Here is a 20,250-nt window from a genome sequence, read left to right as displayed (position 1 = left end):
AGTGTGAACCCACCCTAACTTGGCACATTTGTGAATGGTAAAAAGTATTTAAAATGTATTTAAATAGTATTTAAAAGTATTTAAAATGACCACTTACCTACCTGTTAACTGACAGCACAGTGGGTCAACTTCCCCATTATTTACAGTATTGGTAAGACTGAATTCCCATGTTCATTTAAATTTGTATAGCGCTTTTCTACCTTCTGAGGTGAGGCAGCCATCTTCAGCCAATTGACCTACCACCATGTCTTTTAGAGTGTGGAAGGAAACCGAATTACCCGGCTTTGCGCGAGAACATGCATACTCCATACAGATAATGCCCTGATCAGAATTTATACTGAGGACCCTAGTATTGAATGACAAAAGTGCTACCCGCTATGCTACTGTGCTACTCACATGAGCCCATATTAGCTGATTTATACATAAGAATGTAAGAATAATCTAAGCCAGGGTAAGACCAACAAGATCCCACTAATGGTAAATTAAATTAAGAGAAGAAAAAAAACTGAGGCAATGAACTTTAAGCAAATAATTTACAATACCTAGTAGTCATTAGTGGAAAACAAAATGTTTTGATTTATTTTATATAAATCACAGACACCTTGTTGTTCAGCATGGCAATACCCAGTATGAATATTACCGCAATCAAAATCAATCCAGACACTAACAGACTCAGTTGAACCAAACTCAACTGACAAATTACTAAATTGCCACACAAGCAATTGCACTTTATTTTTCTATTGCTGATGTGGCCCTCATTATAAGCCATAACTGCCTAAATAACCTTTCACATAGAAGAGGGCACCCTGGCTGAAATAGTAGAGAAAAAAATTCCACCAATGAATAAGTCCTATTGTACTGTTGTATCGGAGAGGCTGAGATTATTCACAGATGTATCTTAAAGTGGAAGAAAAAAAAAATTACCAACCGGCAGGCTTGATATGGCAGAAGAAATTGTGCAGTTCTTTTCTGCCATTAAAGCTCCTTTCTGCCTGTCAACAATTTTTTTGTCCTGTACACGGAGCTGAGTGCACAGGCCTTCGTTGGGGCCCTGCAAATCAAGCAGCCACAGACGCGAAAACTGGAAGACCAGGATGAAGGTGGACGGGAGGAGCACAGTGCTGGAGGGGATCGCTTTGGCAGGTAAGTCTGGCATAATGTGCTAATATATTGTGCATTTTTTAAAACTCCCTTTACGTCTGCTTTAATGGCGGAGCAGGGGTTTGATGGTGGAGGTGGCCTGGATGAAGGCTTATTTCCTTTCAAATTCACATTTGTTGTTTTCTCTTTTCTCTCCTTGGATAGTACTAATATAATTTTCATGTTTACAGTAATGCGGCTCAATACTTTTTTTTCAATTAATAATGCATAAAATGAACATAGCACATAAAAAAAGACTAAAAGGGAATCCTTGTAAACTAAAGGCAAGGGATTGCTACAGTATGCTACAGTGCACTAGCTGGCTAGTCAAACAAAAGACTTAATTGTTACAGAGATTTTGAAGATCAGCATTACTTTTTCCTGCAGGAAAGCATGTCTTAGCAGAAGGTATATAGACAAATTAGCATCATGATCATTATACATTTTTAAATAGAAAAAATAATGATGTTATCTGCATATTAAAGCCACTTTAATTGAGACAGGACAATACTCCTCTGTGTGAAAGATCTTCACCATCCAGGGGGTATTAAGTGTCTGCTCCCCTTCTGCACTCTGTGGTTTCTTCCACCAGCCTCTGTGTCCTGCAGTAACATAACATTCAGCAGATGAAACCAAAGAGCAGAGTGGGGGATGCCAGACATCTGACTCCCAGAAGTACTAAACATGGAAGATTCTTCATCCCTTCAATGCAGAGGCATTTGATGGCAGGCAGCCAGGGGGTGAGTATTCAGTGCTTGCTTGCAGGGAATGCCACTGCTCAAATTTCTCCAGGTTAAGAAAATATTTTCTAACTACAAAAGACCTGTGAATTCTTACTTGAATCTTGGTGTCCTTTGTGTATTTCTTCTAGCTCTGTGCAGTAATCTAGGGTAAAAGTTTTCCTTTGTGCAGGAGCTTCCAGTAATAAAGACCAGTCACTGCTGTTCTCTCTCTGCAGGACTACAGGTCCTGTCTCTGTCCCCTCTTGTAGCTTTTTGTAAGCAATCTGCAGTGGGTGGGGCCTGTTGGTTCCCTCCCACAGTTCTGCTTTCTGCGCAGGATATGTGCAGCACAGTGATGATGTCACTGCTACTTTTACAAGGTGAAATCTGGGTTTGCAACACCATTTGGTACACACAAAGCGGATTTATATCCTTTGTGGCTATTGAGGAATTTATTTAAATTAAACGTTTTGTGCCCAAAGTTTAACTCACCAACATCACAATAGCAGCAGATTGGTTTTAAAGCTTGGCACTGGTAATTTTTTATTTTTTTTATATAATTGGGAAAAGTAGATTTGAATGTTGTGTACACTAGATATTTGCTTTAGAGTGCCAATGAGAGCTCACTAAAACCAAAAAGGGTCACAGATTTGCCCGTTGCTTATGTCAATCATGGGTCATCTAACTTCCAAAGCTGATCCAGCCCTTTCTTGCCCTTAGTAGAGCTGTGTATCCGCTCCAATTTCTCATCTTATGCACTATTTTCTTTAGTCAAACATCCTACAATTATATAAAACAAAAACACAGGAAGTGAGCAGACAGCTAGTTCTGCCCTCCCTCTCCCCTCCTGGGAACTAGAAGAGTACACAGCGGGTCTTGTGATTCTTAGCCACACCGTAGCAGCGAGAGTCACAAGTGTTGAAGTGCTATTAAAGTCTCCTTTTTTCTGCATATATCTACTGATAGTAGGCAGTAGATATATGCAAAAACATTTTTTTTAAATAAAAAGTTACCAAACAGGTCAAAATGTACCTCTGTCTCCGCCACTTGCTCCCGGCTGTAGATCTGGAGCTTCTCGAGCGGCCATGCAGGAGGATGAGAGCAGGCGCATGCACAGTAGAGATCTTCAGCAGGGAGCAGAGGAGAGACATAGTGGAGGTGAATGCATGCAGCTGTGAGCATGCACGTCGGACAGACATTGTGGGTAACGAGGAGTCTGCGCTGGAATAGAGACTGGCACCAGCGCTGGAGAGATTGCTGAATACAAGTGGAAGAAAGAAGATGATCGGATCAAGAGGCATAATTTAAGGTAAGTACTTACACTAGCATGGGGGGAGGGGGGTTGAGACTTTAAAGTCACTTTAAGCCCAGGTATGCTCAGGTGAAAGGGTTCCATAGCAATGGCAGCGGGGAACACTTTCACCTGCACATATCTAGAGGATGTATGCAGTTGTATAATCCACCAACACTTTCTGTATAGTGGTGAGAACTGAGGGCACCCATCAAAAGACGCTGCCCACAGCAAGACACCAGGCTCCATCAACAAGCCCCATCCACAACCAGACACCAGGCTCTATCACCATGCTCTGCCCCATCTGCATCTCCAGCTCTCTGCTACCATTTCCCTGTGGGAGGAGAGTGACAGCCTTACCTTTAATGGACAGGTGATTGGGTTGTCACTCACCAACAACACACTGCATGCACAATTGTTCCTGCCAACTACACACCTACACCTACTTTTGCACTTGGCCATTCTGAAATGCAATTTTGCACTTGCAGAAAATGCAACTATGTGCACTTTTTCACTTCCCAACACTGCACCTCTAAGCACTACTGCTTCTGACATTGCAGTTTAATGCATATCTGCACTAGCTGACACATTGCTGCCGCAATGCTGCACTTTTCTGTACTTACCAACATTATGACTTTGTGAACTTTTGCACTCACCAACACCACAATGACGCACACTTCTGCAGTTGCCAACATCACAATGACGCACACACTGCACCGCCTTGCATTAGTGCACTATCCAACAATGCAGATACAGGCACCTTTGCACTTGCCAAAGCAGCAAAAATGTACTTTTCTGCATTGATCAACACCACAATGATGTGCATTCTTGCAATCACCAACACCGATGGGCACATTTGCACTTGCTAATACCGCAACATTGCATATTTTTGCACTCGCTAACAGTGCAATGAAGCAGCCTTTTGCACTTGCCAACACCACAAAAGTGTGCACTTCTGCATGTGCCAACATTACAACAACTGCTTTACTGCACTTGCCAACACTGCAACTATGTGCATTTTTGTACTTTTGCGCTCCCCAACACCAACACACACTTCTGTATTCATCCCATTCAACAAACGGGAACACTTTTTAATGAGAACTATTAAAAGTACAACAGAAAATATGCACGTTTCTTTACATAGGGAACACAATTTACAGGCATAAGTAGTATCACTAATCAATAGGATCATTGCAGCACTGTGCTGTAGCATCTTCTTGTGATGCATGGAGGTGTCATGTCACCTTCACCCAGGTACTATTGGCCAAAGCCAAGGTGTAAGGTAAGTATATTTTGTATATGCTTCTGCTAGCATTTGCTTTTTTGTGTTGAATGCACAGTCTTTACATGGGGTAATCCAAAGAATAAGCTAACATTGGATTTTAATGCAATGTCTGCTTTAAATATTAATTGTCTGTTTGACCAAAAAGCTCTGTATCCAGAGTAAACTATAACTTGATGGATGTCCTGGAGCTTTTTCGGCAGCTAACTTATTACATACACAGTGGACAGCAATATTTCTAACTTATACTGTATGAATACTGATACCTGGTGTATATTGAATCAATTAGCTGCAGAAAGCCTTCAGTAGAATGACCATGTTGTCGATTGCTGTTTTCACATCTGCTTGACCAGGCTAGACAGGCAGCCTAAGGGTTATTCAGCAGCCTTCTTATAAAGAGGGTAGGAATCCCACACCGAGTGTCCACATGTGTATTAATACTTTGTAGTGCGTGCAGTTTTTACATTTCAGGCAGCAAAAACCGGTACTAAGAATTCTGAGTAATGTAATTCAGTGTGTGATATTATACACTAATAACCGCCTATTGACAGGGACATTTGAATGGCCAGATGCGGTACTAAGATTTAAAGTGAACCTCTCACTGACCTGGAAAAAATTAAAATCGCAAATCCTGTACTGCATACTTGTTCCATGTCAATGACTCACTAGGTCATAATGCAAGGATGAACATGACAGCTAGGAAATTAGTAACTGGAATGGCAGTGCTCAGAATTTTGTCAAAACAGTCAGCGTCCCTGTCTCTTTTATGACAGGTTCACATTTAAGGGCATAAAAGAGCGCCAGTTTGCAGGCTGGAATTTAACAACAACTTGTGATGTGTCACATGAATTAATTGGCCTGTGATTACAATTTATGGTTAATTGGAGGCTTCTGATAAAGGTCATTGAATAATAATTGACGTAAGCAAGAATTAAAATTGTTAAGCAATGACTAACATAAAATGGATAATCTATAAAACAGATTACTATCTATGCACACACAGAAAAAGTGAATTATTTTTTAAAGTTAAACATTAGGCAGAAATACAAAAATCCGATTTCATACAGTTATATGTTCATTATAAACAGGACTTTTTTAAACAGCTATTAGGGCTTAGCTATCCGGACTGGGATACTTCCATATAGTAGCTTGGACAGAATCCCCACCTTATTTACTTTTAGGACTTCTCAATACATGTACACTATATAACCAATAGATTGTGGACACCTGAATCAAAATTCACAACTATAGGAATTTGTCCTTTCTAAAATTATGTGATTTAACAGCTATAACAGCCTCCACTCTTCTGGGAAGGCTTTACACAAGATTTTTTGTAAGATTTTGTGTGTCTGGGAAAATATGTGCCCAATAAGAATTTGGTACGTTAAGTACTGATGTTAGAGGAGAAGACTTGGATCTTCCGGGAAGTTATTCCCCACAAGCTTGCAGTATTTTTGTGGGAATTGAAGCCACCTCAGCATTTTCTACGTCAGGTCTTGATGTTGGTCAAGAAGGCCTTGTTTACAGTCAGCATTCCAATTCATCCCAAAGGTGTTCAGTAGAGTTCAGGTTAGGGCTCTGTGCAGGCCACTTAAGTTTCCCCACACCAAACTAGTCAAATCATATCTTTATGAACCTGGAATTGTACACAAGGGTCTTCCCAAAAGTGTTGCAACAGGGTTGGAAGCGCAAATGTCTAAAATGTCCTTGTATGCTGTAGAATTTACAGTACCCTTCACCTGCACTTTCTAAATTGGTGGGGCATCCACCATATAGGTATAGGTGATGGTCAGGTGTCCACAAACCTTTGTGTATGTTTGAATGATTTATGTATGGCTGCACCTTGATCAGGGAACCCTGGCTATTTTTATTATAAATTCTATTGATATGCTGGAGACTTTTGGGGTTTAGACCATCCATTTGGTCACCTACTGGTGAGTTACCTCAAGTCTGGTATGCAGTCAGGTCTTCAAAATCCTAGGAAGGTAAATGAGTTACATGCCCCATACTGGGAAGAACTGGGTATTTTTCTTAATTTCCATTGGCCAACAGAAAATGTGGGGAAGTGAAGGAAAAATAAGTAGCCCAGGATGGCATTCAGATGAACCTGTTGCTTTATTCTACACTGGCAAAGAAAATATGAATTTTAAAGTGGTTTTTATCCACAGCATATTAGCACAATACACCTGGCTTGCATTGTAAAGGATTCCCTCCAGCGCTGTGCTGACCGCTCTCCCCTCCACCTCTGGTGCTGCCATCTTCTCCCGATCTTCGTTCGAGTTCAGCATCTTCAGTCGCTTGATTGGCTGGACTGCATAAGGTAAGCCCTAAACATGCACACAGAAGTTACTTCATCTCGGCATGCTGAGCCAGTGCGCTGGGCTGTGCATGTGTGGCTCAGTGCACAGAGAAAGGAAAAATTGCTGACAGGCAGATAGGAGCTTTTTGTCAAAAGAGACTTACACAGTCTTTTATGTTATACAAAACCTGCCTGTCAGCAATTGTTTAGCAGGACAATTTACTTTTGCTTTAAACCCAAATAAGGTTGCATGGCCCAACCTTACCATGTCTGACTAACTTGGCTCAGCACAAGTAAAACAATGTACCCATTTTACTCTTGAGCTTAGGAGGTGTAGTTGAGGTCAGAGGAAACTACCGCACAGTCACGTTATATCAAACCATAAACTGCCTGCTTAGAATCGCATATCTAGGTCATCGACTGCTGCACATTTTAGTAAGCAACTTCTACATGGTAAAACAACTCCAGGACACAAATGATACAGCAATTAGCTGCATTCTTCCCTTTTCTATTGTACCTGCAGGCAGAATTTGCTAGCAGAATGCCTTCTCTCAAAATGTCAATGAATAATGTAACGTGAGCTTAACTATTTTGCTGTGTTGACTGCTGCTTGATCAGAAAACCTGTGTACTACAGAGTCATTTCCTGTATTGATTATTCAGAACATACCTAACTGCATATCAGTTTACATAAATAAGTTGTACTTGAGGTAAAGAGCAAATATTATCTCATGTAGTGAAATTGAACTGTAAAATATTAAGGCTGGGTGATTAAAGTATAATTTTTTTTCCTCTCTTTCAGTTTCTGTACCATATGGTACCAATGTTAGGTATTTGTGCATGCGAGATTGCAAGGTTTATTGGCAATGAATAAGTCTCTTTGCTGCAGGGAAAAACAACCCAAAGGCAAACTGTAATAATCTCTGGCTCCCTGGTTCTTCACCTTATGAATCTTAAATGATTATCACTGTCAACTATGCATACTTCTTTCTAATGTGACAGAATACAGAGAACACAAACACCCACAAAAGACGATATAAATAAAGGCAAATGGTAGTCATGAGAACAGAAAGATGAGTTCGGGGGAAAGAATGTAGATTCAAACATATTAAAACTGAAGAGATAAGAAGCAGGTTACAGAGGAACAATCGCAAGAAGATGCATTACAGAGTTGACATTACTCAAAAAGTGTTATGACGTTGTGAATTTGCATGTGTACTGCTTTATTAAAATATATAAACTCAATCATTAAAGTCCCACACTGCCAAAAGCACCAAAACCTGGTCCAATGACTGTGGGATTACTGTGCTTGTTTGGCCAGCAAACTCAACTGACCTGAACCCCATAGAGAATCTATGAGGCAATGCCAAGAGAAAGATGAGAGACATGAGACCGAACAATGCAGAAGAGCTGAAGGCCGCTATTGAAGCATCCTGGTCTTCCATAATACCTCAGCAGTGCCATAGGCTGATAGCTTCCATGCCACACCGCATTGAGGCAGTAATTGCTACAAAAGGGGCCCAAACCAAGTACTGAGTACATATGCATGCTTACACTTTTCAGAGGTCCGATATTGTTCTATGTACAATCCTTGTTTTATTGATTGCATGTAATATTCTAATTTTCTGAGATTGTGGATTTGGGGTTTTCATGAGCTGTAAGCCATAATCATCACAATTATGACAAATCACGGCATGAACTATTTTGCTTTGCATGTAATGAGTCTATCTCATATATTAGTTTCACCTTTTAAGTTGCATTAGTGAAATAAATGAACTTTTGCACGATATTCTAATTTCACCTGTATATGAAAAGGTTCTATTTAACTACCAAACGTGTTAATATGCACTACATCTTTTATCTTATCTCATTATTATCTAGTTTGCTATTTTGGAAAGGAAAAGTAACGGTGGGAAAAAAATAAACAATTCTGGGTTAACCTATCATTTTTGCCATGTAAATTTGTAATGGTTAATTTAAAGGGGGTTGTGGCAGGAGTATGCCTATTGCCTAAATGCATTGTGCTGGAAGGTGTCCCTCTTTCTCATCTCAGAAAGTTGGTAAGTATGATTAGAATCTTTATCTTGTTAGCAATTGGCATCAAGAGGATTTGGGGCGTTGTGATATCTGTCTGGCACTCATGGTGAGGCTTGTTATTGGTTTTTTTTTCAATGGTTCACAATATACCTGTGACTGACATAGGTTCTTTTTGACTGACTATTGTTATTTTAGTGATTGCATTTCTAGAATTTCACTAAAGCTGTGTCTTTGCCCTTTTCAATTTAATGAATTTCTGTGTCATGTTTGGGCAAGGCTATATTTGTACATTGGTGAATTGTTTTCTTTCCTGTGTTTGGACTAAAATGTAAAAAAGCCTAATTGAAAATCTTCAGCATATCATCTGCTGTTCTCTGCTATCAGATCAGAGACCGGCAAGCTGATGCAGTATAAAAGTGTGTGTTTGTGTTTTTGGATGTTTGATGGTTTCCTGATAGTCAAGTGCCAATGAGCGGTCAATTAGCCACCTTCTACTGTTAAACAAAATCAAGCCTACTTTATGAAAAGGTTTTTTTTTAAAATCCTTTTGGATCATAATCCTTTGAATCAACAGCATTTTGGCTATATGGTCTTGCAGGTGCATGTGCATGTAGGCAGTAATGCTATATGCCAAGAATATAAAATGATAATACAACAGCTCAAGTGTAGGAATTGGAATGTGCTTCTCAAACATTAAAATGAGAAGGGGAATTACTACAAAAGCTTTCTTTCTCAGATGTGTATGAACAGTGACTTCAAAGCAAAGTGTCAGGGGGACTCGCCCCATGGTGCAGTGGGAAAGTATTACTGTTACTATGAACAGCCGGTGACAAGATATAAAAATATCACAGGGTTACTATAATAAATACATTACCAAAACATCCAGAGGTAGGGTATTTCTATAGACATTGGAGTCAAAGATTTAGGTTCATATTATTACATTGGTGCAAGTAGTAAAGAAATAAAGTGACTTGCGTATTTTTAAGTGCAAAAGCCAAAGTCACAAATGTTTGTAAATGTTAAGAGCATAAAAATCATCATTGTTAGCACCAAGGAGAATCAGCAACTTCCACTTGGCTCACTCACTAACTCTTAGGTTAACATTTCAATATGATTAAATTACCTTATGAAATACCTCCATCTACACCGGATGTTTCTGCCATAAGCTGGTAGAAAAATACAACGTAAAAAAATGCATGTTTTCTTTCATAATTACATTTATGCATGTTCATGCATGTATAGAGTTTAGAAACATATGCATGAAAACTCATTTTATTGGCTAGAATATTCATTCCCACTGTTGTCACCACCAGGAAACCCACCATGAGGAAGGATGTGCAGCAGCTGCTGAATGAAGTGCATGCAGATAGGAAGTGGTTGGAGGAGATTAGCTTTGGCAATTGGTCTAGTCTTTGCAGAAAAGGCAAAGCTTCTTAATGCTGCACTTTTGGTATAGTTCGTGACATTTCTCATGTGCTGAGAGCCATGAGCTTATTATGAATTCACTCTCATTTGCTTACTTTTACACATGTGTGCATGTGCAAATAAATTTATGTCAGTAAGCTACTCTCGGAACACAGGTTTGGGGCATTTTTTATGAACACTACTCTAAAATACAGATTCAAACACCACAATGTGCATGGACACATTGTCTAAAATAAATCTGAGTTTAGAAGCATAAGGAAAAAAAAAAAGCCTTTAACAGCGGTATTTTGTCTGCCAATGTGTATGATGCCATCTGGATAAATTTGGATAAAGTGTTAGAATATGTGTTTCAACAAATAACTATTGCAATAAACTTGTTATCTGATAGAGGTTTATGTTATTGAGGATTTATTATATTGAAACATTATGATTTGGTCAGTACTGTTTTCTTTTTTTTTTTATTAAAAAAATGTATATGGATATTGTAAGCTTGTAAATAGTGATACACAAATATCTATATTCAATAGTTATTCAGATGGTGTGTTTCACAATCCACAGGCTATTGATTAGTATTATTAGTCTGGTCCATTTAGTGAACCAATTCACTAATACTTCAAAATTTAAAGGAAACTCTACTTTCATTAAACAAAATGACTATAGCATTAAAATTGCAGCATAAGCCATTTAGTAATTTAATGTTATTAAAAATGACTTTTCCGTTTCATATCTCTTGAGACTATTAGTATGCCCGTGGGTCAAAATACACATTGAGGGCTTTATTAAATACTCCAAACAACAATTTTTAGAGCATCGTAAATAAAGAGGAACTCCAGGAATTGTAAAAATTAACCCTTGTTAACCCCTCACTGCAAGGGTTAACTGCTCATTTCGGTCTAGTGGCTAAAATAAAGAAGATATACTAACCTTATCCTCATTCAGAGTTAAAGGAGAATTATGAAGTGAGTGCTTTTTACTCACCTCATAGTTCTAGCCGACCTGTGACAATGAGACTGTCACAGGTCGGCTCAGTAGATCGGGAGGTGAGCGAACACATATCGGCATTCGCTCACCTCTCAATCCTGTCACGGCTCTCTGCCGTGACAGGGGGAGGGGCTGGATTCCCCGCTCCGATCCACCAGCGCTGACTGGCGGAATGGATGGGGGAGGGGTTGGTACAGCTGGCTCTGGCTCTAGATAGGCAGAGCCAGCTGTCAGTCACGCAGCTGGGCCGATCCCGGCACAATTGTCGGAATCCGCTTCAGCTGCGGCGTCTCAGTATACCGCGAGCAGCAGCTTGCGGTATACTGCGGTGTCTCAGTATACTACGAGCTACAGCTCGTGGTATACTGAGCCTAGGGTGATGGGAGGACGCTACTTTGTGCCCTCCCATTACCCCAAGGAGAACTATGGGGAAAAGCCTTAACCCCATAGTTCTCCTTTAAGGATAACATGATATTTTAGTCATCAGGTTTACATTGACTTTAAATCTCACATGTCAAGACACAATTATTTAAGGCAATTTGCAAATCACTAAAATATTGCAATTTATGATCAAATGAATAATTATTTGTGTAGCTTAACCAATATGTTTCTTTGAACTAATTTACATAAATGTTAAATGTAACTGGCATCTCTACAGCTCACAGTATACTGAGCCTAGGGTGACGGGAGAACGCTAGTTTGTGTTTCCCGTGTTTCCATTGAAGTCTATGGGGCAAAAACACGCTTTTAACTGCCCAAAGAAGCTCATGTACCTTTTCGGGCATCTGGAGTTTTTCTGCTGGCGTTTTCCTGCTCAGGTGTGAACAGGGGCCATTGAAAATCGCCTAGGTGTGAACCAGGCCTAAACTGATGAACTGTAAAGGCTTTTAACCAGTTGCCATCCGCCCATTGAAAAAAAATGGATGGACAGCACTGCTGCATTAGCGGGTTGCCGTCTCCAGATGTGCACGGGCAGAAAAAAACTGTGTAATGCATAGAGCCGTTAGCGGCTGTTTAACATATACCTGATCGGCGGTTCTATAGCCAGCCGATCGGGTATGGAGATCAGCTCCTTGCTGATCTCCCTCCGGGCTGTGAATGCGGAATTGATGTGTATTACATCACTTCCGCATTCACCTGTAAGTCATCAGGCTGCTATAGCCAGAGAAAAGAAGCTGATGAAGCAGATCTCTTTTTTTTTATTATTTCGGTAACTTTTCCTTAATGTAGTAAAAAATAAAAACAGCAGCGGTGATTAAATACGACCAAAATAAGGCTCTATCTGTCCCCCAAAAAAATGGTATAAAATGTATTTCAGTACAGCGTTGCATGACTGAATAAATGTCAGTCAAAGTACTGCAGCGCTGAATACTGAAAAATAGCCTGATTGGGAAGCGGGTTTAACACCGCGGACTTCTAGTGGTTAAAACACTAGCTATTGACAATTTTGGGTGCCAAATTTTGTTGCCATTTCATGGGTGCATGCAATTGTAAAGCTTAATATGTTTGGTTTCTACCTCATTGACGCAACCTCTTCATTAATATTTTACCAATAAATTCAGTGTTTGTGTGCACTATAATTAACTTAAGGGTATTTTTTACTGAACATTTGGGTTTGATAAACAGCACTAATATCATATGGCATTAAAAAATTGCAATGACCACCATATTATTCTTCTGGGTCTCTGCTTTCAATGTTATAATAAGCATTGTAACATACATGTACAAAAAAAACAGAAGCAAAAACGGCTCTGGCAACAAAAGAGTTAAATTTACAAGAATTACAAAGTGTTATATTATCTTATGTTTCACAGAAGCATTCATGCAACCAGAAATAATCTTTGCAGCTGAGACCTCTTGGGCCCACTTGTTGTACGGCTCATCATTAAAAGTCATACCACAATTTAATAAGGTTTATGGTTAATTGTGAGCAGTCTTTATTCCAGCAATAACAGAGTCACAATAACATTACTTACTATGCTGGCAGTGGATTCCATTAAACCCACGGGGACATTTGCAGGCATATCCAATAAACGTATCACCACGATATGCTTCACTGATTTCACATATTCCTCCATTATGACAGGGGTTTGGATGGCATAGATCTGAAATGCAAAACAAACAGATGGCAACACAAATCAATATACATAAGTGAATAATTACAACACAAGAAAAAAAAATCCATTAGATCCAAGTTCTGTAAGTCACTAAGAAATGTGTTACTTATTAGGCCTCATTTATCAAAATGATTGCAATGACAACTGTCCGTTTTGGCCATGATAAGGTTGCCATGGTGGAGGGGCTTTTGTTCCAGTTGAATTGCATTCTGTGCATTGGGTAATTACATTGAACTGGGTGGACCTGTGTCTTTTTCAACTTATGTAAGTATCAAAGCAAGCAGAATACACTCATGCATCATAATTGGGTATTGGTCACCAGTTCATAAGAAAGATGTTCTCGATTGGGAAAGAGTACAGCGAAGGACAACAAAACTAATAAGGAGGCTAGAGGAGCTCAGCTATGAGGACCAATTACAAAAATGACACTTATTCAATCTGGAGAAGAGGTGCTTAGGAGGGGATATGAGTACAATGTACAAATTCATCAAAGGTAAATGTAGTAATGGTAATAAACTGCTTAGTGTAAGGTCTCTGAAGAAGACACACAGCCACAATTTGAGATTAGATGAAAAGAGGTTTAACCTTAAACTACGGAAGAGCAGTGAAAACATGAAGCCCCCTTTCCAGGTAGTGGTATCAGCTGAGAGTGTTGATAAAAAAAACTCACAGATGTCTTCCACAGTGAACACAATATACAATGGTAAGGACATTTTTAACAACTCAAACACACACACACACACACACACACACACACACACACACACACACACACACACCAACACACACAATTAAACACACACACACACACACACACACACACACACACACACACACACACACACACACACACACACAAATAGGTTGAACTGGTTGGACCTGTGTCTTTTTTCATCCTTATATATAACTAGTATGTAAATATATAACTAGTTTTTGGTCCACCACATATAGAAGCTGGGATTGGTCAGAGACAGCAATAATTTGCCCCCACAGGTCCAGAACTTTTTGCACTGCTTTTATTGGCAAAAACAGCATCTCAAACAAAAAGCACAAGCAGGTAAAAAAAATTTTTTCATCTTGCAGATATGACTAAACTTTGCCTAGCATTCTGTTTAACCACTTGTAGACCGGGGTATTAAACCCCCTTCCTATCCAGACCATTTTTCAGTATTCTGCACTGCGGTACTTTGATGTAATATACATCACTTCCTGCATTCTGATACCGGAGAGGAGATCGGGGGGAGATCGTGTGCTGAGCTCCCTCTGATCCTCTATCACAGAGACGCTGTGCTGGTCCCGGGCTTGCACCGGGAACAGCAGAGCTCAGGACAAGCTGAGGGGAGGGGGGGGTGCGGAGGGGATGCACCGATCAGTGCCTTATACAAGCAATCCAGCGGCTCTATAGCAGCCGGATGGCTTGTATGTAAACAGGCATCGTTGCCTGTTTAAAAATTTTGACAGTTTCCAGTCCATGCGCACATGAGTGGGCGTGGCTAACAGGCTGTCTTTAGACAGCCTGTTACATCGAAGAAGCTCCTGGCCGACCTTTTAATTACAACGACTGGCTGGGAAACGGTTAAATACTTTTGAGCTTCTGGTACAAACCTTCTATTTTTTAATGTTCCATAAGCCATATACATGCCTAAAGTGAATTATGGTAGCAAAATCTAAATGTACGTATAGTTAGATAATATGGCAGACTGAATGGACTACAACATAATATGTGTTATTATCTAGCTGTAGTATAGCACCTCCATGCAGAATGTATTGTCATCATAAGGTGAGCTAATTACTGGTTTATGGAGCTTCAACAGCCTTTGTGCTATAATCAGCGGAGTTCTTGCTACCACCCAGCTCTTATAGAGCTGCTGTATTTAGCACAGCATAAGTACTGTAGCTCAACCAAAGGGAACGAGCATCTAATGCAGTCCTTAGCTAACATTTATCTTTTCATTTTTAGGAAAAGTTCCTAATCCTGCAAAATCACAGTAGGATTGAACATTGCTAAAATGCCAAAAGCAATTCTAGATTCCAATTATGCCTTCCTGGACAATTGGATCAGAGATTAAATAGATCATCTTAAGGTCAGAAAAATGTATTTCTATATTGAATTTCCAGTTCTATCCCACTCCTAATAGTAAAAACCATATTGATTTAAAAGTTGGTGAACTTATTGAAGATGCCCATAGGATGTACTTCCTCAACGCACTGACACAATTTCACTCAGCCCTGGGAATGTCCAATTCTTTGTGTCACAGAGCCTGCCTTCAGAACTACAACTCAACATCTGAACAATGTAACATTACTATTGCTTGCTGGAAGCAATGCATTATGGGCTATGTAGTCTCAAGAAATTGAGATTGCATCACATGAAGCAGCAGGGGAAAAAGATGCAAAGCACACTGATGAAAGTGATGGGCAGACAAGAGGCAGCACACACTACATAAAAGGGATTTTTTCCTGTAAGTATGATCAAAAACAACTCTAGTGTGTATTCCTATTACAAAGCTGATGTTATAATAAGATAGTATATGCTGGAACTTTACAACTCCCTTATTTGCAATAAGCACTTCAAGGTGGTGCTTACTAATGAAAATGCCTTAAAATGCAAGGTGATAAACGTTGATTAATTTGACAGTACATATTTTAATATAGAAATATATTTTTAATAAAAATGACACAACCATTTACTTAATCAGGTTTCACTTGAGCGAAGCATTTCATTGGTTGCTATAGGTGATTGTTTTACTTAGTTTCACTTTTTTTTTAAATCTTCCCCTGTATGTTTAAACTACAGTAAACTCCGCATTATTCAACATTCAAGCAACTGGCACTCTAAAGCAACCGTCACAAAAAAATTGAGAACATAATATGTCCTCATTTTTTGTGGTTGCTTGATAGAAATACGCACACTAAAAAATGTTGTTCGCAACTAAATGTATTTAGTTTCAAACTAAATGCTGTGTGTACATCTTGCTGCCGGCCGGTGGCTAGATTCTGCTGTTGGCAACTGAATGTAAACAATGTGGAGCAATAGCCAGCCGGCTATTGGCTATTTCAAATTGCAATAGCATTGCCCAGTACATCTTTGTGAACTACGGAACACCTTTCCTCATGGTAAGGATATGAGGAGAGGGGGTGGTGTTCTGTGGTGTAGGGTGACAACATTGCTCCTCCAAAGATACAGTACAGTGAGTGAGTGTTGTCACCCTACGATAGGAAGTGTGCTGCTGGCAGGATTGAAAGATAAAACATAAATTAAATAATAGTATAATATTATATTATGTCTCCATGATGTCTCCATAAAGAGGACCTGTCACATCCTCTTTGCTATCACATAGGGGGCTTGTCATCCCCCCTATGTGATGGCAATACATTTAAGTTTAAAAAAATTCAAGTCACATAAAAAAATGTGAAAAACACACAAAAAATTGTAAATTCCGCCCCCACACACACACACACACACACATACAAACGCTAACATACATCCGGTGCATCTACGTGTGAAAATGATAATTGCACTGCACATGTTACATATCACTGCAATCATCGAGTGTGAGCAATAATTTTACGGCCATCAATCACTGATAACACTGCTAAATTACTGCTAAATTGATGAGCAGTAATCGCTTTTAAAGCATCCCCTATGGCCAATGTAGGGGATGGTAGTTTTTTGCGATTTTACGGGCGTACGCAACTTTAAGGCTTAACATATCTGGAATCTATTTACCCGCCATGACCTCATCTTTTATATGTTATCATAAAATGGATAATAATATGTTTCATACCATAGTGTAGGGAAAACATGTTTTTTTTTTTAAAGTTTCCAGGACTTTTTGCTTTACATTGTAAAAAATAAAAACCCCAGCGGTGATTAAATACCACCAAAAGACAGCTCTATCTGTCCCCCCAAAAATTGTATAAATGTAATTTCAGTACAGCGTTGTATGACGGAATAAATGTTAGTCAAAGTACCACAGCGCTGAATACTGAAAAATGGCCTGGACAGGAAGGGGGTTTAATCCGGTCTACAAGTGGTTAATAATAAGTAATAAGTGTGATCTATGTACTGGAAACATGCGGTGCTGACAAATATGTAAGCCTTGGGATGGTCATACACAGTGCCCCCACACAAAAAAATAACAATAAATAAATGTCCGCTGTACCCAGGAGAGAAAATATAACCTAAGTTATGGGATTCGATAAGAGCTCAGCAAAGCATTCTCTTGTTACTACACTGTACTAAGGCCGCAGCTTCAGGCCATGTAGACACAACCTTTATCTCATTAGCGCTCCCTCACCTTCATGAAAAAAATCCAATTGCTGCCTTTATTTTTAAAGCCTCTGCAGTTTTTTTTAGCATGTGTGTATCTTTGTTTTTAAAGTAGCACATTCTAGAAGCTTAGGTTTGTTTTATTTTCTCTCTGGGGTAATGATTTGCAAAGCCATGCACTCATTCATGCATACAAAATTACATGTACATTTGTTCTGTGCGAATGGAGTCCAAAACAAATGTTATTAGCATATTTTCTTTACAGATGGGCTGTAACATCAAGAAATGACCACATGTTGTTCACTAGATGGAGCTGAGGAGCATAGGAAATATGCATCTAACATCTAGTGGTGATAATGCAGTGTTTACCTGATATTACATTTGACCTTGAAAAAAAATGTGGTAACAACATTTGTTTTTGACTCTACTTGCACAGAATTGGTTTAGCACCCATTCACAAAGAGTGAAAGTGCATGCAATTTCACAGGGTTAATGGCTCTGTGAAGTGTTTATAAATACACCCCTTTGTGTCTGTGTTGGGGAGATAGCTACTGTACTGGTGACCTTATAGGAAGCAGTAATGCACATAGGCTTGGGGGAGCAAGGCCCTCCCAACCATCTTGTCTTGACTTGTATTGTAACTGTAATGTCCTCCTTATAGTGTAAAGTGCTGCACAAACTGTTGGCGCTATATAAATCCTGCATTATAATAACCAGATTTGTCCAAGTCCGCGCAAAACTGTCAGTGACCCACCCTCCTCCCAGCCCAATCAGTTGCCACCAGAACACTCCCCGTCTATTTGTTATGTGTAGCTTCAGGGCAGGGAATGCCCCGGCCGCAACTGTTTGGGCTGGGCTGGGAGGAGGATGTGTCACTGACAGTTTTTCCTTGGCCACAACTGATTGGGCAGGGAGGAGGGTATGTCACTAACAGTGTTGTGTGGGCTTGGGTCAACTTGCTTGCACATCACTATAAAGCTGGCCATACACCTATAGATTATCTGCAGATTTTCTATGGTCAGATGGAAAAAGTGCAACAGATTCCTTCATCTACGCTAAACTGTGTGGATGGAGGAATCTACCGCTGGGCCAAGCTTCAGTGTCTTGCTAGTCGGCCCCGCTGGCTCTCGAAATACCTGAACAATGCCTGCATCCAATCAGATTGGTTTTGCCTGCAGTTGGCCTTTATGTAATGCTCTTTTCTCCACACATTGTAAATCCTAGAACTCCGCACTGAGCAGAATTCTTAAATCTGACTTTCATCATGGTCTGGAAATGAGGTTTCTTAAAGCAACAGTCATAGTTAAAAATTCTATGCATCTAGAGCTGTAATCCCAAGGAAACAAGTAACAATTTCTAGAACATTATTTCCCTTTTTCATCATTTCAAACATCCACATCATACAAAACAAGTTTTTTTCTTCTCAGCAGGCAACCTTATTTATCCCATTCTCATCATTCTACAAGCACAGCCGCAGCACTCAGTATTTGTCATAAATGAAGATAATGATGTGCAGATGAGGCTGTAACAGAAGCGCAAATCATCAGCTAATTCTACTTGTACTGTACTATGCTAACCCCGACTGACTTATTCAAGAACAGAAAAGAGCAACAGGGTTGTGGAAAGTATAGTCTTCCATGATAACCAATCAGAAATAATCACTTCATTGATCTTACCACAGGAAACTGAAATTGTGTTGGTTGCTGAGAGTTACTAAATGCTCAATGTACATCTTGTTTACTCTGTGTACTGTGTTATTACCTTTGTTTCAGCCCCCATTACTTATACCATTGAATAAACTGTGACTGGTAAAAGTTTACTGTTTGCTTAAAGTGCATGTAGACCCTAGCAATTAGTTTTTCTTATTCCCTCCCTTTTGGTCTGTTAAAGATACTATTGAAATTGTTCTATTTTATCTGTTTGATAAGTGCAAAAAAATACACGTTGATCCTGTCAGAAATCTTGTGAGCTGATAACGTCCTGTGACTGCCTGTGCTGCACTCCTTTGAATTACAATGTCTCCAGCTGTCTCTGTGGATTACGGAACACCTTCTATGTTATGAGAAGAAAGGGGGAGATGTTCTGTAGTCTTGTCCAAGGATGACAATGCTGCTTCTTCATAAGTGTTGAGTCACCCCTAGGACACTGTGTGTTACTGGCTGGATCAGACTGATCGGCACTTTAAATATTGTTATTGTGTGTTTAAAGCAGAACTCTGGGCAGGGCCGGGTTTCCCACAAGGCCAACCAAGGCCGGGCCTCGGGGCAGCAGGAAGTAGAGGGGCAGCAGCAGGGGTGTGGAATTCCTATCTCCCGGTGCCTGGGTGGGTAGTTGTTTTCTACATTTAGCTCTGCTTTGGACAAGCAGAGCCTAATGCACAGCGGGGAAGCTGCTGCTTGTTTTGTACAAGTGATATTGGTGACATTATATGCAGCCTGCAGGTCTGCCATTCTTCTAGGAACCTGGCCTTGGGGCAGCAGAGAGAATAAATCCGGCCCTGACTCTGGGCAAAAGTTTTCTTCACCCTCACAGTGGGGCTACCCCCGCACTGCAATGGCTAAGTGCTCGTTTTTGTCTAGGTACTAAAAAAAAGGCTGCTACTCTGGTCCCTGCAGACTGTCTCCTCTGCTGCAGCAATGGTATGTCCCTCGGTGTCATCAAATCCTATACACTGTGTAGATGAT

At 39.9% G+C, this 20,250-nt stretch overlaps 1 protein-coding gene across 1 annotated transcript in view; it reads right to left on the bottom strand.

Annotated features, from left to right (window-relative positions):
- The window catches only part of EDIL3 (EGF like repeats and discoidin domains 3), a 534,632-nt gene that overhangs the window by 272,164 nt on the left and 242,218 nt on the right, over positions 1-20,250 (bottom strand). Inside the window, exon 4 of the mRNA XM_018564130.1 lies at positions 13,153-13,281. Within this exon, the coding sequence (XP_018419632.1) occupies positions 13,153-13,281 (129 nt within the window). The remainder of the gene's footprint in view (positions 1-13,152; positions 13,282-20,250) is intronic.

This window comes from Nanorana parkeri, unplaced genomic scaffold, assembly GCF_000935625.1.
Source record: "Nanorana parkeri isolate BGI_ZX_2015 unplaced genomic scaffold, ASM93562v1 scaffold728, whole genome shotgun sequence".
NCBI lineage: Eukaryota > Metazoa > Chordata > Amphibia > Anura > Dicroglossidae > Nanorana > Nanorana parkeri.
This window is presented reverse-complemented; position numbering and strand designations above follow the sequence as displayed.